The sequence below is a fragment of the Lepidochelys kempii genome, chromosome 27 (assembly GCF_965140285.1).
Source record: "Lepidochelys kempii isolate rLepKem1 chromosome 27, rLepKem1.hap1, whole genome shotgun sequence".
Classification (NCBI taxonomy): domain Eukaryota; kingdom Metazoa; phylum Chordata; order Testudines; family Cheloniidae; genus Lepidochelys; species Lepidochelys kempii.
The window spans coordinates 4,328,340-4,352,955 of NC_136406.1; the positions used below are offsets into that span (position 1 = coordinate 4,328,340).

The window sequence follows — 24,616 nt, forward strand, 5'->3', positions numbered from 1 at the left end:
GACAGGGACTACAATTCCCATAAACCTTTGGGAGGAGGCTGCCGCGGTAGATCAGTCTGTACATGAGTGGATGTATTCTATGATGAGATTACTGGTTCTGTGGATGAAGGGAAAGCAGTGGATGTATTGTTTCTTGACTTTAGCAAAGCTTTTGACACCGTCTCCCATAGTATTCTTGTCAGCAAGTTAAGGAAGTATGGGCTGGATGAATGCACTATAAGGTGGGTAGAAAGCTGGCTAGATTGTCGGGCTCAACGGGTAGTGATCAATGGCTCCATGTCTAGTTGGCAGCCGGTATCAAGTGGAGTGCCCCAAGGGTTGGTCCTGGGGCCGGTTTTGTTCAATATCTTCATAAATGATCTGGAGGATGGTGTGGATTGCACTGTCAGCAAATTTGCGGATGATACTAAACTGGGAGGAGTGGTAGATATGCTGGAGGGCAGGGATAGGATACAGAAAGACCTAGACAAATTGGAGGATTGGGCCAAAAGAAATCTGATGAGGTTCAATAAGAATAAGTGCAGGGTCCTGCACTTGGGACGGAAGAACCCAATGCACAGCTACAGACTAGGGACCGAATGGCTAGGCAGCAGTTCTGCGGAAAAGGACCTAGGGGTGACAGTGGACGAGAAGCTGGATATGAGTCAGCAGTGTGCCCTTGTTGCCAAGAAGGCCAATGGCATTTTGGGATGTATAAGTAGGGGCATAGCGAGCAGATCGAGGGACGTGATCGTTCCCCTCTATTCGACATTGGTGAGGCCTCATCTGGAGTACTGTGTCCAGTTTTGGGCCCCACACTTCAAGAAGGATGTGGATAAATTGGAGAGAGTCCAGCGAAGGGCAACAAAAATGATTAGGGGACTGGAACACATGACTTATGAGGAGAGGCTGAGGGAGCTGGGTTTGTTTAGCCTGCAGAAGAGAAGAATGAGGGGGGATTTGATAGCTGCTTTCAACTACCTGAAAGGGGGTTCCAAAGAGGATGGCTCTAAACTGTTCTCAATGGTAGCAGATGACAGAACGAGGAGTAATGGTCTCAAGTTGCAGTGGGGGAGGTTTAGATTGGATATTAGGAAAAACTTTTTCACTAAGAGGGTGGTGAAACACTGGAATGCGTTACCTAGGGAGGTGGTAGAATCTCCTTCCTTAGAGGTTTTTAAGGTCAGGCTTGACAAAGCCCTGGCTGGGATGGTTTAACTGGGAATTGGTCCTGCTTCGAGCAGGGGGTTGGACTAGATGACCTTCTGGGGTCCCTTCCAACCCTGATATTCTATTCTATGATTCTATGACCACGGGCATGCTGGGATGTGTAGTATTCTTCTTAGTAGTCCCTTCTTGAACAAATTCATCCGATGAAGTGAGCTGTAGCTCACGAAAGCTCATGCTCAAATAAATTGGTTAGTCTCTAAGGTGCCACAAGTACTCCTTTTCTTTTTTCTTGAACAAAGGGGCTAGCAATTGTGACCTTAAATTGGTCTTGACTGCTATGTGCAGAACCTATCAATTTTTGACCAATAATGAGGCTTAAAACTATGAAGGTTTAAACACAGGTAACGGGATCTCAGAGCCTCCGAGGGGAACAGAAGTACTACATTGTGCAGTGGGCCAGGTGGATTATGGGAGGTCTCAATGGTCAAGAAGGAAACTCAGTCCCACCACGATGTACTGCATTGCACTGGGCCTTCTTAAGCTTTCCAGACAGGATCCTGTTTTTCCTGAGTTCTATGAAGAACCTCAGGATGCTGTGCAATGAATGGTGAAGTACATTACGGGAGGGGAGATGGTTCACCTTTCTCAAAAGCATCAGGAATTGCCAACTGGACACTAGACTAGTTGGACAAATTATTTAAACTGGTGCAGTAAAAGATGGAGACTAAGACTGCTTTCTGCAGTTACCAGGAGGTGAGGTATTTGACTGGTATCGGAACTACCTGAGCCTCAACCCACCTGAGAAGGTTTTCAATATGAGGATGCAATCTCCTACTTCAGGTTTTCAATTGTTGAGGGGACCTATTCAGAGGTAGAAGGAGAAATCTGATTAGGAAATATTTGTGGCATCACTTCTGACATGCCCTTAATATGGAAAACCTTGTATCATGTATGGTATAAAGATATCTACTTTGGTTGCATCAGGTATGTAAGCTGCATGCTTATTTGTCCCCAAACAGATGGACAAAGGCAACACATAGTCCTGTGCCTGTAAGGATCCAATATTGCATTTTTCTTCTTTCAGGGCAACTGTGGCAAATTGCAGCTTGCACAGATGGCCAAAGCACACTTGTGCACTGAGCAGAGAGACAGCAGTCATCTCGCCTGCCCTGTGTTCGTTATGCTGGCTGGGTATAAAGTAACAGATTAGTTTTAAAAACCTCTCTCGTGCAATCAGATCCAGGTGGACAGACCCCTGCATCTCTGGGCAGCCTCCTGGGCCGGGAGGCTCTGCAGAGGTCCAGGTCCCTGTGGGTCCAAGCACAGACCAGGGCCCGCTGGTTCCTACACGCTCTCGGCCCTGGCTACACCCACAACCCCCCTCTTTGCGCCACGCCCACGACCCACCCCCTGTCCTCCACCCACCCCATGGCCCGGTTCACGCGCCCCGCCCCCCTCGGCCCCGCCCTGGGCGCCGCGGGGCGGGGCGGGGCGAGCCGAGTAAGAGCCGCAACGATTGGCTGAGCGGGCAGAGCCGGGTTCCTCTCCGCCAATGAAAGGGCAGGACAGTGGCGGGGCTGAGGGGGGCCCCGGGTCAGGGGTGAGGGACCGACCGACCGACGGACGGACGGACGGACGGAGGCTGAGGTGGGGGCTGGGCCAGATCCGCCGGTGATCCCGCTCCCGACACGTGACCGCTCGGCCCGGCGCCCCCTGCCACGGGGGGCGGTCACCCCGCGGCACTGGCAGGCCGCTCGGCCCGGCCGGGGCAAACCGCCCCCCCCGCCCCGGGCCCGCTCCTCAGGGAGCGGCTCTGCCCTCCGCCGTCCCGGGGCCCGCATCGTGGCCCGGGGGGGCCTGTCCCGTGGCTGGGCGGGGGACTCCCCGGGCCCGGCCTGGGCGCGACGTGCCCTGTCCCCGGGGCCGGACTGCGGGCGTGTCCCCTGGAGCGAGCGGTCGGCGCCGCGGCTCCTAAGGCCCCGTGGGCTCCAGTCCGAGGCGCCGGGGAGCTCGCCCCCCCCACCCCCGGAGAGCAGCTGGCGTGGCGCCCCGCCTGCCCCGAGCCGCCTGCGGGGCCCGCCTGGCCCAGGGCTCCCCCCACGTGCCTGGAAGGGTTCGCCTCGCGGGCCCGGGGGGCAGTCCGTGGGCAGGCTTTTCAAGGTGGGGAGGCTAGCACCCCGGAACGGCAGTCTGGAGGGGAGTGGATCCGTGTTCTGTCCCCACAATGTCTTGTGGGGGAGAGGGCAGGCCCTGGCTGTGTCCCACTGCTGTGGCGTGGGGGTGGAGAGGAGAGCAGGACCATAGTGATGCACAACATTGGGCTGGCTGTCAGGGCGTGGCCTCGCCCGGTCCCTTCTTCCTAATGGAAATACCTGGCCCATGGCAGGGGCTGGAGCATGTGCATCCCAGCTGCCAGGGGTGGGATGGGGACTGCATTGGATGCAAGCCACCGGAGTGGGGGACCAGCTGCCAAGGAACTACCATCAGTATGGAAGTAGAAGCTCCTGGGATTCTCCTTCCCACCCTGGTGCCAGCTGCCCCTGCTCACCTTGAAACTCCCTCTCCTGTTCATCCGTCTCTCCATTCACTGGTACTTCTGCCCTTCCTCCCATTTCAAGAGTCTAGGTAGACAATCCCATCAGAATCAGGATGTTCCATTTAAAAAATAAAATGGGATGAGTGATACTGAGATGGGCTGGCCTTGAAAAGTTTGAATATTGAGCTGCTCGCAAGTTAAGATCAAACATTTTGGTTTGGGGCCCATTCCTTGTGTGATAAGGGGCCAAGGACTCAATATTCACCAATTCCTAGATTATTTTTTCAGATCAGAAGGGATAATGATTATCCATTTCTGTGATTGTGATCCTCTAAACTGACCTCCTGAATTAACACAGGCCATGACATCTCACCCAGTAAGTTTTGAATGAAGCCCATAAGTTCTGTTTGAATTATAGCATATTTTTTTTAGAAATATATCAAGTCTACAAGTAAAGACTTCAAGTGATGGAGAATCCACTGCATCCCTAGGTAAGTCATTCCAATGACTAACTACCTTCACTGTTAAAACTATATGCCTTATTTATAGTCTGAATTGCCTAGCTTCAACTTTTGTCCATAGGATCTTGTTATGCTTTTTTCTGGTAGATTAAAGAACCATTTATGTTCAGAAATCTCTTCTCCAGTGGTCTAGTCATAGACCATGGTCAAGTCATTTCTTGGATATGCTAAATAGATCGAGCTTCTTTAGTCTCTCGCTACTCTCGCAGGCTTTCCAGACCTCACATCATTCTAGCAGCTCTCTTCTGAACCTCTTCCAATTTTCAACATCCTCTTTAAAGTGTGGACACAAGCAATGGATACAGCCTTCCAATAAACTCCTCCAAAATGCTGTACAGAGCTGATAATCTGTATTCTCCTGCTTAAGTATCCAAGTATCATGTGTGCCCTCTTAGCTACAGCATTGCACTGGGAGCGTCTTTTCAGTGGGTTATGTACCATAACCCCATGTCACTACATTCCAGGGTACAGTCCCCCATCTTATAAGTGTGACCCTCACTCTGTTCCTCAGCATATGACCTTACATTTGACTGTATTAAAACATGCTGTTCATCTGAGCCCACCATTTTACCAAGCAATCCAAATTCGTATGTATAACTGATCTGTCCCCATCATTATTTACCAGTCTCCCAATTTTTGTCATTTGTGCATTGGACTAGCAATGATTTTATAAAAAAAAGTACTTGTGGCACCTTAGAGACTAACAAATTTATTTGAGCATAAGCTTTCGTGAGCTACAGCTCGCTTCATTGGATGTATTTTCCACTGAATGCATCCGATGAAGTGAGCTGTAGCTCACGGAAGCTTATGCTCAAACTTGTTAATCTCTAAGGTGCCACAAGTACTCCTTTTTCTTTTTGCAAATACAGACTAACATGGCTGCTACTCTGAAACCAATGATTTTATATTTTCTTTCAGATAATTAAAGAAATTCATAGATTCCAAGGCTAGAAGGGAGAGTTGTGATCCTTTGACCTCCTGCATAACAAACCAGAGAACTTCCCCAAAATAATTCCTAGAGCAGATCTCTTTAGAAGTATATTGAATAGCATTGAGCTGAGAACAGATCCCTTCAGGACCTTACTAGAAGCACTCTGTAGGGCTTTGATTCCCCATATACAATTTCTTCAGTTAACCAGTTTTTAATCCATTTAATATGGCCTACATCAGGGGTTCTCAAACTGGGGGTCATGGCCCCTCAGGGGATCACAAGGTTATTACACGGAGGGGTTGCAAACTGTCAGCCTTTGCTCCCAAACCATGCTTTACCTCCAGCATTTATAATAGTGTTAAATATTTAAAAAGTGTTTTTAATTCATAAGGGTGGTTGCACTCAGAGGTTTGCTGTGTGAAATGGGTCACCAATACAAAAGCTTGAGGACCATTGGACTACATTTTTGTATGGTAAATTTTTAATCAGAACATCAAGAAGGTCCTAGTTTGAGCAGGGGGTTGGACTAGATGACCTCCTGAGGTCCCTTCCAACCTTGATATTCTATGATTCAGCACTAAATCAAGCACCTTATGGAAATCTAAAAGGTAACTGTTAAAACAGTCCTCCTGCACTGCCAACCCCTCAGCCCCAGCCCGGAGCCTCTTCCTGTATCCTGAACTCATCATTTCTCGTCCCACCCCAGAGCCTGCACCCCCAGCCAGAGCCCACACCCCAGCCCCCAATTTTGTGAGCATTCATGGCCCGCTGTACAATTTACATACCCTGCTGTGGACCTTGGGCCAAAAAGTTACCCCACCTGTGGGGTAAGTGATGACTCAGGGTGCAAGGGAATGGAGAATTAGGCCCTAATGTCCAGATCCAAAGCTCACTGAAGTAGGAATGCATGGTTCGGTCTTCCTCAACTGGCAGCAAGGTGACTTGTCAGAGTCTTGTGAAAAACTGACTTCACTATTAGTAGTCTTTCTATTTCTGATTTCCTTATTAATCCCTCCTGGATCTCGTTACGTTGGGACTGCCTGACCCAGTCTGCTTTCCTAAGCTTTTTTGAAGAACAAGTAGGAACATGCCCTTGCCTCTCGTTCCAAGCAGTATCGGGATACTTGAGTACCTCCTTGGGTACTGACAGCAGCAGAACTAGTGAGTTTCAGTGCAATAGTTATGCAGGGCATCTGGTATTGGCTTCCTTCATGTTACAGCCTGGCACAGTTTCCCCCTTTGAAGAGTTGCCTCCAACTGCCATAGAATCTTCTGGAAACGCCCCCCCATTAGGCCTCTGGCATCACTAGTTCACGGCCTGCCTCTATCTGTCCTATTTACAGGACTATGAAATTTGATCTATATGATAGATACACATACAGATCACCAGCGAAAAGGAAAAGAAGCACATCCAGTGCCACCCTTTAATATGTAAGTAGCCAAGATTTGCAGATGAGATGTACCACTCATGGTTATTAAAAAGAACAGGAGGACTTGTGGCACCTTAGAGACTAACAAATTTATTTGAGCATAAGCTTTCATGAGCTACAGCTCACTTCATCAGATACATTCAGTGGAAAATACAGTGTGGAGATTTATATACACAGAGAACATGAAACAATGGGTGTTACCATACACACTGTAATGAGTGATCACTTAAGATGAGCTAATACCAGCGGGGAGGGGGGGGGAATCTTTTAGTGACAATCAAGATGGGCCATTTCCAGCCGTTGACAAGAAAGTCTGAGGAACAGTTTGCGGGGGGAGGAATAAACATGGGGAAATAGTGACCAGAGAGATTGAAGTGTTCTCTGACTGGTTTATGAATGTTATAATTCTTGACGTCTGATTTGTGTCCATTTGTTCTTGGTCACTCGATTACAGACCTAAAAGTCGCAATATTACAACAAAAAGACTTCAAAAACAGACTCCAATGAGAGACTGCTGAATTGGAATTAATTTGCAAACTGGATACAATTAACTTAGGCTTGAATAGAGGCTGGGAGTGGATGGGTCATTACACAAAGTAAAACTATTTCCCCATGTTTATTCCTCCCCCCGCACTGTTCCTCAGACTTTCTTGTCAACTGCTGGAAATGGCCCACATTGATTTATCCCTACAAAAGGTTTTCTGCCCCCCCGCCCCCTGCTCTCCTGCTGGTAATAGCTCATCTTAAGTGATCACTCTCCTTACAGTGTGTATGGTAACGCCCATTGTTTCATGTTCTGTGTATATAAATCTCCCCACTGTATTTTCCACTGAATGCATCCGATGAAGTGAGCTGTAGCTCACGAAAGCTTATGCTCAGATAAACTAGTTAGTCTCTAAGGTGCCACGAGTCATCCTGTTCTTTTTGCGAATACAGACTAACACGGCTGCTACTCTGAAACCTGTGGTTATTAAAGACTCTGGAGCTCTTTTTGCACAACTAAGTTAATACCAAAATGTGTTGATCAAACTCTCTTGGATAATTATATTCTGCCTCCTTAAATTCCTTCCAGTGGTTTCTTTTGGATCTGTTAATTTTTATTGCGCCTGTACTGCTGATCAGTGGTAATTTGTGCTGGAACATGATGGACACATCCCTCTTGAGGTGGCTGTGTGTGTACACACAATGTTTGGAGCTGGCTAGTAAAATTTGACAACCATCTTAGTGAGCCCTCTGGATGAAAGGTACTATATAAATGTAAGCTTATTAGGTTTATAGGCATAGCTTCACTTCCTTTTTAATGGAGGGAAGGGTTACATCTTGTGGGCAACCAACCCAACTTCAAGCAGCATCCTTATAGCCAGGGTTCTCAAACTTCATTGCATCATGACCCCCTTCTGACAACAAAAATTACTTCACAACCCCGGGGGGGGACCAAAGCCTGAACCTGCCCGAGCCCCACTGATCCAGGCAGGGGGCCTGCAACCTGCGTCTTGCTGCCCAGAGCTGAAGCCCTCAGGCTTCAGCCCTGGGCAGTGGGGCTTGGGCTTCGGCCCTGGGCCACAGCAAGTCTCAGCCAGGCCTGGCGACCACATTCAGAGAGAGTTGTGATCCACTTTGGAGTCCTGACCCACAGTTTGAGAACCATTGTTGTACAGTAATTGGAAGTGGGGGAGTTGCATTGTATGTAAGAGAGAAGTATGACAGCTCAGAGCTCCAGTATGAAACTGCAGAAAAACCTGAAAGTTTCTGGATTAAGTTTAGAAGTGTGAGCATCAAGGGTGATGTCATGGTGGGAGTCTGCTATAGACCACCAGACCAGGGGGATGAGGTGGACGAGGCTTTCTTCCAGCAACTAACGGAAGTTACTAGATTGCAGGCCCTGGTTCTCATGGGAGACTTCAATCACCCTGAGATATGCTGGGAGAGCAATACAGCGATGCACAGACAATCCAGGAAGTTTTTGGAAAGTGTAGGGGACAATTTCCTGGTGCAAGTGCTGGAGGAACCAAGTGGGGGCAGAGCTCTTTTTGACCTGCTGCTCACAAACCAGGAAGAATTAGTAGGGGAAGCAAAAGTGGATGGGAACCTGGGAGGCAGTGACCATGAGATGGTTGAGTTCAGGATCCTGACACAAGGAAGAAAGCAGAGCAGCGGAATATGGACCCTGGCCTTCAGAAAAGCAGACTTTGACTCCCTCTGGGAACTGATGGACAGGATCCCTGGGAGAATAACATGAGGGGGAAAGGAGTCCAGGAGAGCTGGCTGTATTTTAAAGAATCCTTATTGAGGTTACAGGGACAAACCATCCCGATGTGTAGAAAAAATAGTAAATATGGTAGGCGACCAGCTTGGCTTAACAGTGAAATCCTTGCTGATCTTAAACACAAAAAGGAAGCTTACAAGAAGTGGAAGATTGGACAAATGAGGAGGGAGGAGTATAAAAATATTGCTCAGGCATGCAGGAGTGAAATCCGGAAGGCCAAATCACACCTGGAGTTGCAGCTAGCAAGGGATGTTAAGAGTAACAAGAAGGGTTTCTTTAGGTATGTTAGCAACAAGAAGAAAGTCAAGGAAAGTGTGTGCCCCTTACTGAATGAGGGAGTCAACCTAGTGACAGAGGATGTGAAAAAAGCTAATGTACTCAATGCTTTTTTGCCTCTGTCTTCACGAACAAGGTCTGCTCCCAGACTGCTGCACTGGGCAGCACAGCATGGGGAGGAGGTGACCAGCCCTCTGTGGAGAAAGAAGTGATTCAGGACTACTTAGAAAAGCTGGATGAGCACAAGTCCATGGGGTGGGATGTGCTGCATCAGAGGGTGCTAAAGGAGTTGGCAGATGTGATTGCAGAGCCATTGGTCATTATCTTTGAAAACTCATGGCAATCGGGGGAAGTCCCGGAAGACTTGAAAAAGACTAATGTAGTGCCCATCTTTAAAAAGGGAAGGAGGATGATCCTGGGAACTACAGGCCAGTCAGCCTCACCTCAGTCCCTGGAAAAATCATGGACCAGGTCCTCAAGGAATCAATTCTGAAGCACTTGCATGAGAGGAAAGTGATCAGGAACAGTCAGCATGGATTCACCAAGGGCAAGTCATGCCTGACTAACCTGATTGCTTTCCATGACGAGATAACTGGCTCTGTGGATGAGTGGAAAGCAGTGGACGTGTTATTCCTTGACTTTAGTAAAGCTTTGGATACGGTCTCCCACAGTATTCTTGCCAGCAAGTTAAAGAAGTATGGGCTGGATGAATGGACTAAAGGTGGATAAAATGCTGGTTAGATTGTCGGGCTCAACGGGTAGTGATCAATGGCTCCATGTCTAGTTGGCAGCCAGTATCAAGCGGCATGCCCCAAAGGTCAGTCCTGGGGGCTGGTTTTGTTCAAGATCTTCATTCGTGATCTGGAGGATGACATGGACTACACCCTCAGCAAGTTTGCAGATGACACTAAACTGGGAAGAGAGGTAGATACGCTGGAGGTTAGGGATAGCATATAGAGGGACCTAAACAAATGAGAGGATTGGGCCAAAAGAAATCTGAGGTTCAACAAGGAAAGTGCAGAGTCCTGCACTTAGGACGGAAGAATCCAATGCACCGCTACAAACTAAGGACCGAATGGCTCGGCAGCAGTTCTGCAGAAAAGGACCTAGGGGTTACAGTGGACGAGAAGCTGGATATGAGTCAACAGTGTGCCCTTGTTGCCAGGAAGGCCAATGGCATTTTGGGCTGTATAAGTAGGGGCATTGCCAGCAGATCAAGGGACGTGATCGTTCCCCTCTCTTCGACATTGGTGAGGCCTCATCTGGAGTACTGTGTCCAGTTTTGGGCCCCACACTACAAGAAGGGTGTGGAAAAATTGGAGAGAGTCCACCGGAGGGCAACGACAATGATATGGGGACTGGAACACATGACTTATGAGGAGAGGCTGAGGGAACTGGGATTGTTTAGTCTGCAGAAGAGAAGAATGAGGGGGGATTTGATAGTTGCTTTCAACTACCTGAAAGGGGGTTCCAAAGAGGATGGCTCTAGACTGTTCTCAGTGGTAGCAGGTGACAGAATGAGGAGTAATGGTCTCAAGTTGTAGTGGGGGAGGTTTAGGTTGGATATTACAAAAAACTTTTTCACTAGGAGGGTGGTAAAACACTGGAATGCGTTACCTAGGGAGGTGGTGGAATCTCCTTCCTTAGAAGTTTTTAAGGTCAGGCTTGACAAAGCCCTGGCTGGGATGATTTAGTTGGGGATTGGTCCTGCTTTGAGCAGGGGGTTGGACTAGATGATCTCCTGAGATTCCTTCCAACCCTTATATTCTATGATTAACTACATGGTGGTTGTTTAATGGAGAGTTATTTGAGGTAGAGTTGAGGATCCTTCTAGTCTAAATAGCTGCTTCTCTGTAATAATTTCAAAGAATAGTCACAGTACACAGCACAAAGAATGCTTATCATTTACCAGAAATAATATATTTGTATACCTTCTGCTGCCTGTATGGGGGGAGTGGTTCCTGTGGCATCCAGTGACTTAATGCTTGTGTGATAACTTATGATACACATCCACATTTATATATAGGGAAGAAATGGTGTCAAACTTAGTATATTTTACTATTTCTGCACTGGAAGGGATTTAAAGTCCTTTGAACAAACAAGTGCAGAGGAGCTAAAAATGAGCAGATTGCGAAACACTGTTAGACTGAGATTTACTTACTCTTTGCCCCCAACACTGCATTTGGCAGAAGAGTTTTCTTCACTGGAAAAAAAAGGGAGCTCTAATGTTGAAGAGGTTGGATTGTTTATAAGTCAAACCAGACTCTCCAAAATAGGGGAAACTTGCTGTATTTTGTATCTTTTTAGATATCTCTGCTCATCAGAAAAAACACTGACCTCTGTATAGGGCACTGGGGAGATCATTTCTGGAATATTGGGTCCAGTTCTGGTTTGTCTGCTTCAAAAAGGATGTTGAAAGTTTGAAAAGCATTCGGAAAAGAGCTGTAAGAATGTTTCTGGAAAGTATGTTTTATGTTGAGAGACTGGAGAAGAGCAATAAGCCAAATATATTGAGCAAGCGAAAGTTACCAGGTGGCTTGAATCATAATCCATAGAGACCTAAAGGGAAGAATATTTCTGATAGTAGGTGGTTCTTTAATCGGGAAGACAAAGGCATAAGAAGATCCAGTGGAAACTGAAGCTAGATAAATTCAGACTAAAAATAAGGCACACATTATTAACAGTGATTGTAATTAGTCATTAGAATTTAGGGGTATGGTGAATTCTCCATCCCTTAAAATCAAGACTGGATGTTCTTTAAAGAAAAATGCTCTAATTCAGCTAAAAGAAATGGGCTTGATGCATGAACCAGTGGGTGAAATGCTCAGGTCTGTGCTAGACAGGCAGTTGGATGAGGTGATCAGAACGGAGTTGTTCCGGCCCTGAAGCGTATTAAATTAATCTTAACTCGCAACAAACTAAATCTTAGGATGTTTAATGTGTTAGCAAAGTAACATGGGTGCCAGTGAGATTCATAGTTCTGAGCAAATTGGTTGGATTACTAAATAAACTCTATGTAGTTACCCTCTGAGACATGTGGAACCTTCAGTTAGTGTAGAAAATAACAGCCTGCTACCTTACTATTGCCTTTTGCATAGAGCACACTGCACGTTTGCCATAGATAGCACTGATTTGACGTTAGTTTGCTGGTGCAGTTTAATGTGTTGATAAGGCTCAATGTGGTGTGGATGCTGGTTATGTTAGAGGCAGCCTTTCTGCAGGTGCATCCCACCTGAGATCAGCTGGGATGCTCTCCCTGACCATCCACAAAGTTCTTCATCTCGGGGTTGGATGTTATGAGCAGGGAGGGGCTAAGTTCTCTTCCCATTTCTGTTACTGCTTTTTGTTATAACCCTGGACAAGTCACTTACACTGACATTTTCAGAAATGTCTACTAACTTGGTAGTCATCATTTGAGACTTGGGGCCTAACTTCTGGAAGTGCTGAGCATCCACTATTCCAGTTAGCCAACTGGCTCTGCGGATACTCAGTGCTTCTGAAAATTAGACGCTGCTTGATTCAGATTGTGCATTCCAAACTAGCGGACATTCAGAGATCTTGGCCTTAATTTTTATCTCAGTTCCTCAGTGCGTAAAATGAAGTTATGTATCTTAAAGAGAGGGTGAGGGTTAATTAATGTTCCTAAAGTGCTTTGAGATCTCTAATGAAAACATGCCATAGAAATACAAGTTTGATCCTCTTTGAATTAAATTAGGGCAAACATGTGCATGTACAGAATTAGTGAAACCCGGTCTTATTTTGTTGTGATTTAAGCTTTCTTTCTTTTCCAGAGCAGGATGTTCCTGGTCGGTCTGTCCGGTGGAATTGCTTCAGGAAAAAGCACAGTAGTGGCAGTATTCCGGGAACTGGGCTGTGCAGTGATTGATGCCGATGTTATTGCCAGACAGGGTTAGTTTTGCATTGTTGGTCTCTTTTCTCATATTTCCCTGACAATCTGGAGTTAATTGCTGATGGTGCTTTGGAGTTTAGACAGCAGAGGGTGCTCTGTGTTCAGTCAATAACTGTTACCTTTTGCTTCCCCAGTTTAAGACAAGATATGTGTGGACTGGCTGTCTTGAGGATTGGAAACAGGATACATTATTAATCAAAAGTCCCATTTTAATGACCCACACTGCGAAGAGATTTCACTCTGGGTGTTGTACTCCTAGAACATAGTGCAGTGAACACTGCTTTGTAGAGCAGCTGTCTGTAAAGGAGCATAACAAAGTTCTCTTTGCAAATCTGTGACTCTCCCTCCAGCCACCACCAAATTTACCATGACACAACTCTTTATCTGTCAGGGGCTGTTGGTGGCGCTTCAGTGACCGGTGAATGTCGCCAATACCCCCAGAAGAGCATTTCAGCCTTCATTCATAGACGTTTGGTGGGTGCTTTTTTGTTAAGATTAATTGCCACCCTTAAATCTCTCTGGCCACTAAGTAAAAGATTTAAGGGTGGCAATTCTGCAACAGAAAAGCTTCAAAAACAGACTACACTGAGAAACTGCTGAGCTTGAATTAATCTGCAAACTAGATCCCATTAACTTGGGTTTGAATAGAGACGGGAGTGGCTGGGTCATTCCACATATTAAACTTATTTCCCCATGTTACGTATCCTCACACCACCTTGTCAACTGTCTAAATGGGCCACCTTGATTATTACTACAAACGTTTTTTTTCTTCTGCTGATAATAGCTCATCTTAACTAATTATCCTTTCACAGTTTGTTTGGCAACTTGTGTATATATGTGTATCTAATCTATCTCAACTTGCTATGTGTTCCATTCTATGCATCCAACGAAGTGGGCTGTAGCCCACGAAAGCTTATGCTCTAATAAATTTGTTAGCCTCTAAGGTGCCACAAGTCCTCCTTTTCTTTTTGAGAATATACATTAATTTTTTTACACTTCATTTTATCCCCAGCCTTCTCCCAATTACTTTTTTTATTAGTATATCCTCTGGGTAGCAAGTTTGATGACTTTTTAAAATGACATACTTTTCCTTACATCACACTAGTCTATAATAAGCTGCAAACAGCTCTTGAGAATTGGCCTCCTACAGGCTTTCATGTGCAATTTATCACAAAGAATCTCACGTATTCTATAGAAGCCTTATGGCTTGATTCTGATGATATTGGAAACCTTAAGCCTATTAATATTCAGTCGTCTTTGATATTTAGTAACCTCCTACTCCCTTGTGGGAGCCCATCTACGCTATTCATCCAGCCCAAGAGTTTTCAGTTAGAACAAGCCGAATATTTGTGCCTGTCTTCTAAAATCTCCCTACTCTGCACCCAACTGGAATAGAACAAAATCTATGGCAGTCGTGTGCTCTCTCAAGGCAGCAGTGCGCAAACTTTTCCAGTCTTGCCCCCCTTTATCGCTAACCAAATCCATGCCCACTCCCCGTTACTGCACAGCCAAGGCTTCTTCAGCAGCGGGCAGCTTCTGTCTTGCAGCCAGGCGGCAGCACTAGGGCAGGGCCAATACATGTCCCTCTGCCCCTCCTCCCTCAGATTTTCAGGGTTGGGGAAGGCACATGCAACTGGGGCAGAGTTAGCGCTGGGCACGAAGGCAGATATTGGTGTGGCAAGCTGACCTACAGGCTGGGTGGCCTGCTGAGGTGGCGCTCCCTTCCTGCCCTCCGTGGGGCTGGCCTGAGCTACCTGGCATTGCTTCCCCCCCCCCCCCCCCCCCCCCGTGTTCTAGGGACATGAGTGTAGAAAGCACCACTGTCTTAAGGCATGCGTGTAGAAAGATCCGTCAAAATGTAAACTGTGGCCCTTGATAACTATACATTATAAAGGGTTTCATACAACTCTGCTCACTGCAGTGTTTTCCCTTTTGAAAGGAACCAACTGAAATAACATGTATCACTACTGAGTGCTCCTAGTGGTTCAGTTAGAAACACGGCCTCTCCAGCAGAGAATCCTCTGAGACCTAGTTGCTGGAGAGTGACGAATCCATGATGATTCTGCAGGTCTTTTCCCAGCTTGGCTACTGACTTGCTGTGCAACCTGGGGCAAGTCCTTTCTCCCAGTTTACTGATCTTTAAAATTGGGATAATGCTTCCTCTTAGGAGAATGATGACGCTAATTAACGTTTGCAAAGTAATTTGATCTCTTGGGTGTCTGGCACTGTAGAAATTTAAGTGTTATTGGAACAAAAGTTTAGCAAATTTGTTTCTGCAGCACTAGATTCAAAGTTGGTTCTCCTGTAGATTTTAGACCCCTAGGATGAGATGTTCCACAGCCCTGCTTCAGTGTATGCTGGTCAATAGACATGTTCTCCCTTGAACGGAATAGACCTCAGTTGTTCAGTGAATGAGATTCATTTTAGACCCTTCACTGATGTAAGCACTCACTTCCTGTTATGCAGAATTGGCACTAACTTCCAGCTGTTTATTTTTATCAGTGGTTCAGCCCCGCTTCTTAGCCTATCAGCAGATAGTGCATTACTTTGGAAATGAAATCCTCTTGGAGAGTGGGGAGATAAACCGGGAGGCTCTGGGAAACATTATCTTCTCCCACCCGGAAAAACGGCAGCTGCTGAACTCCATCACTCACCCTAAGATCCAGAAAGAGATGCTGAAACAGATCTTTAAATACTTTGTGTTAGGTAAGAAACTAAACAATTGTTATGGAATCCTTGGACATCTGGGGTTCTGGTCACACTGGCGACCAGCAATATGTGTTTGCTTGTTTTTTCCTTTAGGAGGGAAAGGGACTAGAGGAGAAAGGGAGCTAAAATGTTGACTGACTGCCTTTGTGCTATGTCACTAGTGGCCTTTAGCAATGTGGCTATCCTTTCATTGTACCTCTTCAGATAAGTCTGCCTTTTATTTTTGCCCTTCACATTTTCTCCCCTATATGGTTTAAAGTACATCTGTAGGGTCTGAGGGAAGCATTGTATGGCTTCTTCTGAGATTACTCCTTAGATAATGTCACACCTTCTGAAATGTTCTAATATTATTCCCCTCCACCCCCTGCTTCACTAAAAGCCATAAAGCTCTCTTAAACTCGATAAGGTGAAAAATGGGTTGACAGCTGTGGTTTCTGGAGTTCTGCTTTTCCCTCTGATAAATATAACAAATACAGCCGTCAGACTTGGTCTAATCAAATGCCAGATAAGATCACCAGCTGTTTCGGAGGTCTCCGTGTAGACAGAGGGATGTCTTAATAGAGTCAGCCTAGTTTGCAGAGCTTATCAAGGGTGAGCTATGTGACAGCTGAATAACCTTTTGCTAGGGAGCTGAAGAAGCCAAGCTCTCCTGAGAGAGATGCAGGGGGAGAAAGTAAGCCAATGAAGGAAGGTGACAAGAAAGGAAACTGGAGAAATAGACAAAGGAAATAAGAGGCGTATCTAAATGAGCTTATGGAAGCCATTGGGGGAGCTTTACCAACTGCTCCAGCTATCATTTTGCAAATGATTTTGTCTTAATTAGTTTACAGCAACTGACTCGGGATATTTATTTTTGGTGTCTTAGGCCAAATGGCTTTTGCTAAGGTTTTGGGTTTGTGCACATATGGAATCCCTTCCCTGCCCCCAAGTTCCACTGGTCTGAAGCCCAGTCCTTTAGCAGCTGATGAGTTTAAAGCTTTATAAGTTGCAGTCTTGCAGAGCGGGAAGAGGGTTTTCCAACGGAATACACAGCCCTCACGTCTGCCCTCCAACAGATCAGAGTTTAAAGCCATGACGGTGTTTCGTTTTTGGCATAGAAAAGCTATTTTAGATCATTTTTAGACTAATGTTCATTTTCTATCTCTGGGTGCCTTGGGTAACAAAACCGCCTTGCTTTATAAGTAGAGGGGATATAAAACAGCATCTAGATGGAGAAATACATAAAGTAGATTTCTCCATTTATTAAAAAAAAAAAAACCAGATATCTTCCTGACTTTTTCTGTCCCATGCAGTAGTGTCTACAGATGATGAGAGAGCTTGTTATGGCACAAAGGGTTTATAGACCCACACGTGGAATGAGATACACACAACCGATACAGGGCTAATAACCCTTTGGTCCACCCTACACTGTCATGGGGCTTCTCTCTCTTTTTAAGACCACGGATGGTTTGGTTTTTTTTTTAAAATGTTTCCTTCTTATAAAGCCAGGTAGCTTAGCACTATGGGTCCCACTGTACAGGCCTTAGAAGGAGAAAAAATTATAACTCATTTTGGTGGGAACTGGCAACATGGGGTTAAGGAAGTTCATGTGGGCCCAAGTGACCCTGCAGCCAACATCCGGGATTGGTGAGAGGAGTTAAAAGGGCCAGTTGTGGGTGACCAGGAAAGAGAGCAGAGCGCTGCTGCTACTTTGCTGATGGAAGCCTGGTTTCAGCCCAGAGCCTGAGGCAGCTTGGTACCTGAACGAGCCATTTGATAGGTGGGACGACTAGACCAAGGAAGATTGGCAAAAGGGACTAGCCACATAGAGACAAGGCCAGAGCAGAAGGGTCCTGCCAATGACTCTGCAGTCCATCTGTTTTCCTTTTTGTTTTCGACTCTAACACCCTGCGAGGGGTAGACCCCTGTGTGCTAGACAGAGGGCTAAAGTACCATGGAACTGGATCTGTGAGGGGTGACACCCGACCGCTGGGGACCTGCGGCAGGGTGAGTCGTGCTTAATAGGCCACAAGGGGGCATTGGCTAGACAACCAGGTAACACTCATTAATTTGAGAAGCATCTAAAACTGTTCTAAAATAGCTTTTCTGTAAGTTAAAGTTGCAAGACAGCAGACCTTAATGCAGCAAGCAGCCGTGGCTAGAAATCCTGCAAATCCTGCATCTTGGCAGGGGTTAGACTAGATCAGTGGTCTTCAGCCTTTTTATGCACAAGATCACTTTTTGAATTTAAGATCAACCCAGGATCTACCCCGCCCCTTCCCTGCATCCCCATCCTACTCACTTCATTCCCCCACTCTCACTCACTTTCATCGGGCAGGGGGTTGGAGTGTGGGAGGGAGTGCAGACTCTGGGCTGGGGCTGAGGGTTTCAGAGTTTGGGAGGGGGCTCTGGGTTGAGCCTGGGGCAGGGGGTTGGGGTGCAGGAATGAGAGGTGCAAGCTCTGGGAGGGAGTTTGGGTGCAGGGGTCATATGGTCACACTGCACCTAATCTCATAGAAGCCACTGGACATTTCATGAGTGTTACTTTTTATTACTGTTATTTGTGACATCCTTCAGGGATTGTCACAAATCAGTGTAACATTCTCAACTGTGGGGTGTGTGTTGGCTGAGCCTGGGACAGGGGATTGGGATGTAGGAGTGAGGGGTGTAAGCTCTGGGAGGGAGTTTAGGTGTGGGAGGGGGCTCCAGGCTGGTGCAGGAGGGGGTGAGGGCTCTGGGAGGGAGTTTGGGTGCAGGAGGGGTTTCTGACCTGGGGCAGAGGGTTGGGGTACAGGAGGGGGTGCGAGGTGCAGACTCCAGCTGGGAGGTGCTTACCACAGGCAGCACTTGGTTGACAGTGCAGTGGGGCTCAGGCAGGCTGCTTGCCTGCCCTGGCCCCATGCCGCTCTCGGAAGCGGCTGGCTGCTGGCACATCTGTGGCCCCTGGAGCAGGAGGGGGCAGCGGGTCTCCGGGCGCTGTCCATGCCCATGAGCACTGCCTCCGCAGCTCCCATTGAGCCACCTCGCACACCCCCTTCCCTGCAGGGGCTGCAGTGACATGTCAGCAGCCAGCCAGTTCCGGGAGTGGCATGGGGCCAGGGCAGGCAGCCTGCCTGATCCCTGCTGTGCTGCCGGCTGGAGATCACAATCGACTGGCAGAGGCTCCGGGATCGACCAGTCGATCATGATCGACCGGTTGATGACCACTGGACTAGATGATCCGTGCAGTCCCTTCTAACCCAGTGATTCTATAACTCCTGTCACCAATTGGGCGAAGGGGATTCCCTGCCCTTCAAGGGGTCAAGTTCTCTGCTGTAGCCCTGATGATTCAAGAGGACCTTAAACCTGTCACCTAGTCCAGGATTGAGTATAGCCCCTGCTGCTCCTCAGACCAGTGTATTTTTCAGGGTTGGGGGGTAATGGTGGATGATTGGGGTGGAATGGTGGGCGCCATCTGGAGGGAAATAAGGAAACACTTTTGTGGCAGGTTGTTTTTCTTCTAAAAACAGAAAAGGTGGCTCTTGGAAGCTGCTCTGAGGTTTGGAGTGTTAATCATGGAGGAGACAGGTGAGTGAGCAGAGTACAGGAGAAGTGTTCTAAGGTATAAAATAAATACACTTGGTTGTGTGGAAATTGCCACCATGAGTTTCTCTATTTATGATAGGCAGGGATACCTATCATAATGGGACATGTTAGGTGATCATAACAAGTCCCTTTGGTTGGTTGCTTATAACTTTGCCAACTGTAATCATTTGGGATGCAGTTTTCCATGCTGATTTCTGAGTTAAGCTGGAATTTATTTTTAAAATTTCAGCAAAAACAGTTCAGAACTTCCAACAATAAGGTTAAGGAAAAATACTCTGTGGTATTCATGTTAAATGCTTATAAATGCTTTAAGGAGCTTCAGAACACTCCATGTTTTGCAGCAGAGACTTTAAATTTTGCAGGGGTCAGAGAGGTGCCTTTTGTCTGTTTTAAAATTCATCTAAGTTTGGCTGAGTTATAAACCTCTGAAAATTGCCAGTTCCAGATTCTCAGCAGAGAGCTTTGTTAGAAGCTGGCAGCAAAATTCTCTAAACATTCCCTCCTTACTGAGCATCCACCATCCCCCACAGCATTCACGGAGGATGCTCCAGCCTGTGACTGAGCTAGATTTGTCTTGAAGGTGCTCTTTCCAGATGCTGGGGGTCACTGTGCTGCTGGACACCAGAACGGAGACCAAGGAGACTCTTCCCTCCCGCCCCCCCCCCCGCTTTCATTCCCTCCCTGCTGTCATCCAGGCAACCTGGAGGAGGAAGACAAAGCCACTGATTTGAATGAGGGACAGAGGGGGTCAAGGGCAAGGCATGGGCAGGTTGGGGAGGGAATAACAGAAGGAGGGACAGGCTTGGGGAGGGGGCAGAGGGAGAATGGGCTGGCTGTGGTGGGGACAGACCGATAGAGGCAGGGAGGATGGGGGCATGAGGAATAATGCACAACTAATCTAAATTCTGCCATTTCTTAACTTTTAAGGGCTTGACTTTGCAACCTTAATATTTTGTCTGTATGTAACTTTCTAAGTTTTTAAAAAACAACCACCCTCTGAAATACCATGCGCACTTCATGTGCATTATCAGCAGGGTTGGAACCTTTAGATCCTTAGCATAGGTCTCTGCCACTTGAGTTAATGTCACTGGTAGCAGTAGTAAGTTGGTATCCTCTACGTGAACCAGCCATTATAGAGGGGGATGAGCGAGACCATCTGCTGGTGGGTTTCACAGCTATTGGCTGACAGCAAAGAAATGTTGGGACTGAGGCATCCTGGGTTCAACTTCAGGTTGTAAAAGGCTGTGTCCCTGTCCTCATGGCTCCTATCAGCCCCACCTTGTAGCAGGCCCCTTTCCATTCCAGCTTGTCCATGTGCTGCTCCTCCCCACTCTTCACCCCACTGCTTTAAAACAAGTTAGGATATTTCTTCCTTCTCCTCCATGCTACCTTTGTGCCAGTGTAACCCACACACCTCTTGGGTGTGGTGTTCTGTCCCATCTAGTGGCACCGAGACCATGTAGAAAGAGAGATAAATGAGTCTGCTCTACAGCCTTAACTAAGAGCCAGTTGGCTTTTAGCTCATGCTGTAGAGGCTCATGCACTAAGCTCCAAAGGTCCCCAGTTTGATCCTGCCCGCCAATGACCGGGGTGTGTCTGTGTTACACCAGCGGGGGGTACTGAGCGTCTGCGAGAGACTGGGTATGTCTAAATGGCAGCTGGCAGGGTGCTTCCCAGCAGGGGTGGACAGATCTGCACTAACTCCACAGCAGTGCGACCATGGCGGCCCAAGTATGTACCGAGGCAGTCCGTGTGATTGCACTCTGGTGGCTAGCCTGGGCTGCCATGGCCATGCTGCTGTTTTCAGCATGCTAGCTGGAGTAGCACGAGCACATCTGTGTGCCCATGCTAGGAAGCTGCTGTGTAGACATATGTCCAGTCTCCATGCTCTGAGTTCTCATCCGTAAGCCTGCACCTACAGCAGCCAAGAGGAGCAGTTTCAGGAAAAGTCTCACTCCTACAGCCCTGGATGGAACATGCTCTGTCTGGTTAGCACGTGGGAACAGAGGGGATAGAGCAATTTCAGTGCAGAGAGAACGTGGGGACAAGAGGGGTGCTTATTAAAGCTCTGCTGAGCATGTGCAAACTGCCCAAATTGGTCAAGCTGTAAGTCTGAAAATGGCAGATTTTCATGAGGCCAGCAAAGGGCACATCCCTGACCCCAGGGTCACCTCACCCAATCTTCAGTCCCTGTGCCAAAGCATGGAGGCACTGCAGCTTCTCAGCAAAACAGCTGTGAATGATTTTACAAAATATTTTCCCCGACCTTGTTCTCTGCAACAGCTGAACCATTTTTGCTAAAACTTGCCAAAAACGTGTCTGGAGGCAGACACTCAGCATAGGAAATTCCAGCCCATTTGGGACATGTTGGGCAACCCAGCACAGCCAGCCCCACCTCTGATAATATTGTAGCAAAGCGGCAATGCCTGCTCTGGTCCTAAGGTGCATCAGGTTTTCCGTTCTAACCTCCTGTTTCCAGCCACTCACAACTTTCTGAAGCTTTCGCCTTCTGGTCTGAAAGTCTGAACAAAAACACCGGCTGTTTTTGAGGAAGAAGAAAGTGAAAGTACTTCACTTTTCCCAGGGCGGCAGCTACAACTGTGCAGCAATGCAATTCTCGGTCCATATTTTTAATGGAGTGTGTGTGTGTGTAAGGTGTTTGGTAAGAAAACCTTATACGTAGTAATGTTTACATTTTATATATACATATTGTTTTTGGTGGGGGGTTGGTTCGTTCATCCAGGCTACCGCTATGTGATTCTGGACATTCCTCTGTTGTTTGAGACCAACACAGTAACCAAGTTCATGAAACACACAGTGCTGGTTTACAGGTAAGTGCCACAGTGGGCCAAGGAAAGTGGGGAACGAGTGTCATTTTGAAAGCCCTTGTTAATGCAGCCTTTTAGTTAAATGCAAGTAAGCAGGAATATGTTAAGACTCAGCAAATCAAGATACAGAGCCAACATTAAGAATTCAAGGGGTACTAACAGGGAGTGTGACCACACTCTGTTGGGAGGAAATCCTTCTGAGTCTCTCTCTCTCTCTCCATTTCCCCTCTTGCTTTTTGTTTCTTGTCTAATCAGAGTGTGAGCTGTTCAGAGCAGAGATGGTCTTGCTAGGTGTCTTTGCAGCCCCCAACGCAATGGGGCCCTGATCTCCAGTGGGGTCTTAGTGCTAGTAGGCTGTGGGGTGTAGTACAAGAATGCTAAATAATAGTGCTAATTAATAATGGACAAAAATCACTTTCTGTGGGACTCTCAGAACCATCTGGGGTAGAGGATCTGATGCACTCCCCCCAAGCTAGCTGGGGATGGTGCTGATGCCATGTTATCTGGTCGCCCTTTGTGTTGGGGGCGGTGCTGTATAATCTCCCGTTCTGGCAGTGGTGACCCCACGATGCAATGAAAGCTGGCTCAACTGGCTTTTAAGAAAAACCTGGTCAGTTCCTTGGATCCTGCTGGTTTTGCAGGTTCCTTATGAAAGGAGACATTTAACTGGGGAGGTTCTGGGTCACATGCCTTAGCTGAAGCACTCTCTGATTGGAGAGTGGGAAGGGATTGCTCCCCACCAGGTGTATTGGCTGGGATAGGGCTGAGGGGTCCTGTTCTCTGGAGCACTGTGCTCTGTGTCCTGTAATTGCAATGTGGAGGCATTGGGGGGGCCTCACTCCTTTCCAGATGCTTCTCTGAGGCTGTCTCTCATTCCCATCCCGGTAGTGATCCACAGACACAGCTGTTACGACTGATGAAGAGGAATGGCCTGGCCCAGACAGAGGCAGAAGCGCGCATCGCCTCCCAGCTGCCGCTTGATGAGAAGTGCAAATTAGCTGACCACGTGATTGACAACTCCGGGGACTGGGAGAGCACGCGGAGGCAGGTCCTGAGACTGCACTCTCAGCTGGAGGACTCTCTGGATTTCCTCTTGGTGCGCTTAGTGGCAGTCACAGCAGTTGCTGGAGTTGGTGGGCTGGTGTGCTTTCTCCTCAGGCATTTTCTCCCTTAATTCACTTTTTTTTTAAAGGGACCAAAACTGCCTGGAATTTCCAAGTTTGCAAAGGGCAGTGAAATGTCACGAGCCTTAATGGCTTTGCCGTCTGAATACAGACGACAAGATGAGCAGAGTCTCCTTGTTAACTTCTCAAGGTGAAGCATGGATTCCTTGCCAATGCTCTGACTCGGCTTCTTTCTTTTAACTTTTTAGTCCTGTTATTAATGGTCAGCAACTGCTGCAGGAGAAGGTGAGGGGTAGCTGTAATAGATGGAGGTCCTCAGACATTTGGGTATGAAGTAATTACACTGTTAGGATGGACATATTAAAAACCATGTTTTAGGCCAACTCATTGAAGTGCTAGTCTACAGGGTGAAAGGAATCTTTCTGTCGATTTAACCCCAGATGGAATATGATTACTTAAAGTGTCTCATGGCAGTCTGGTCCAGGAATGGGGATCTGGACTATGAGGTTCTCTTCCCCTGACTTCCCAGCATCCTCAGCTCACAAGAGCTTGCCCTAAATGATTCACTTTGACTCTAGACAAGTCATTTCACTTCTGTTTCCTGGTTGTGAGATTTAATGAATGTTTGCAAAGTACCTTAAACCCCACCAATGCAGGGCATTGTAAAATTGCAAGAGTTACTATAAAATGTCTGTCTCATGCCATCATTTTACAAGGTGCTTTGTTTTACCTATGGTTGCAATTTCCAGGCTTCAGAGACCTTACTGTAAGAAATATTATAATGTTACCTGTGAGTCAAGTGAGCAAAGCCACATAGCAAAGGGTGCAGTTAAAGCAGCCACATGTAAGCCTCAGGGTGCGGCAAGGCATGAGCATGCCTTTGCCTGTCTGAGACCTGTGTGTGCTTGATATAACTGCACTCTTCAATGGTGTGTTTAGCTTGGCCATTGCACTTGTTGTTGGCAGGAGAGACCACAGCGGCAGGAGCTCCTTCAGCTTCAGTGTTATAATAGAGCCTGTAGTTTTATGGCCTGAGCAGGAAAGTTCTCCCTGCCCCAAGTCTGTCCGTCCAGGTCTAGTGCAGGGCACATGAGAGGATTTGGTCCCTAATGCCACAAGAATTCCTAATCCTCCAGATCGAGACAGGCCTGGCAAATCAGCAGGGCATGGTTTACAAGCCCAGAGGATGTGTTGAACTGGGTTGGACCTTTAGACTGTGTCCTACCTTGTGGAGTGGCCAGTAGCTGACACCTCAGAAAATCTCTGTGCGCCCACCCACTTGTGCAGTTCTCTAATTTATTTTGGGGTCTTGCTACCTCACTCCCACAGTGATCCCTGAGACAAAGGGTTCCTTACCCCTGTTTTAACATTG

General features: G+C 47.2%; 1 protein-coding gene across 6 annotated transcripts; it reads left to right on the forward strand.

The window, feature by feature from the left end:
* Window positions 1-2,702: 2,702 nt before the first annotated feature.
* Window positions 2,703-23,946, forward strand: DCAKD (dephospho-CoA kinase domain containing). 6 transcript variants are annotated; one of them, XM_073326326.1, is made up of 6 exons: window positions 2,720-2,796; window positions 4,118-4,176; window positions 12,901-13,018; window positions 15,522-15,725; window positions 22,036-22,123; window positions 23,009-23,946. In XM_073326326.1, exons 3-6 carry the CDS (start codon window positions 12,907-12,909, stop codon window positions 23,292-23,294), a joined length of 690 nt encoding a protein of 229 aa, XP_073182427.1. In that variant the 5' UTR covers window positions 2,720-2,796; window positions 4,118-4,176; window positions 12,901-12,906; the 3' UTR covers window positions 23,295-23,946. The 6 variants fall into 6 exon arrangements, with proteins under 6 accessions (XP_073182426.1, XP_073182425.1, XP_073182427.1 ...); XM_073326328.1 differs by having other exon boundaries at window positions 12,906-13,018; XM_073326327.2 differs by lacking the exon at window positions 2,720-2,796 and adding an exon at window positions 2,806-3,739.
* Window positions 23,947-24,616: the final 670 nt, after the last annotated feature.

Excerpts from the sequence above, each read along its gene's own strand:
- DCAKD (XM_073326323.2), top strand. The coding sequence starts at position 3,374 with ATGTCTTGTGGGGGAGAGGGCAGGCCCTGGCTGTGTCCCACTGCTGTG. Across the intron at positions 13,019-15,521 it reads CGATGTTATTGCCAGACAGG|TGGTTCAGCCCCGCTTCTTA; the intron begins GTTAGTTTTGCA and ends TATTTTTATCAG. Across the intron at positions 15,726-22,035 it reads CTTTAAATACTTTGTGTTAG|GCTACCGCTATGTGATTCTG; the intron begins GTAAGAAACTAA and ends TCGTTCATCCAG.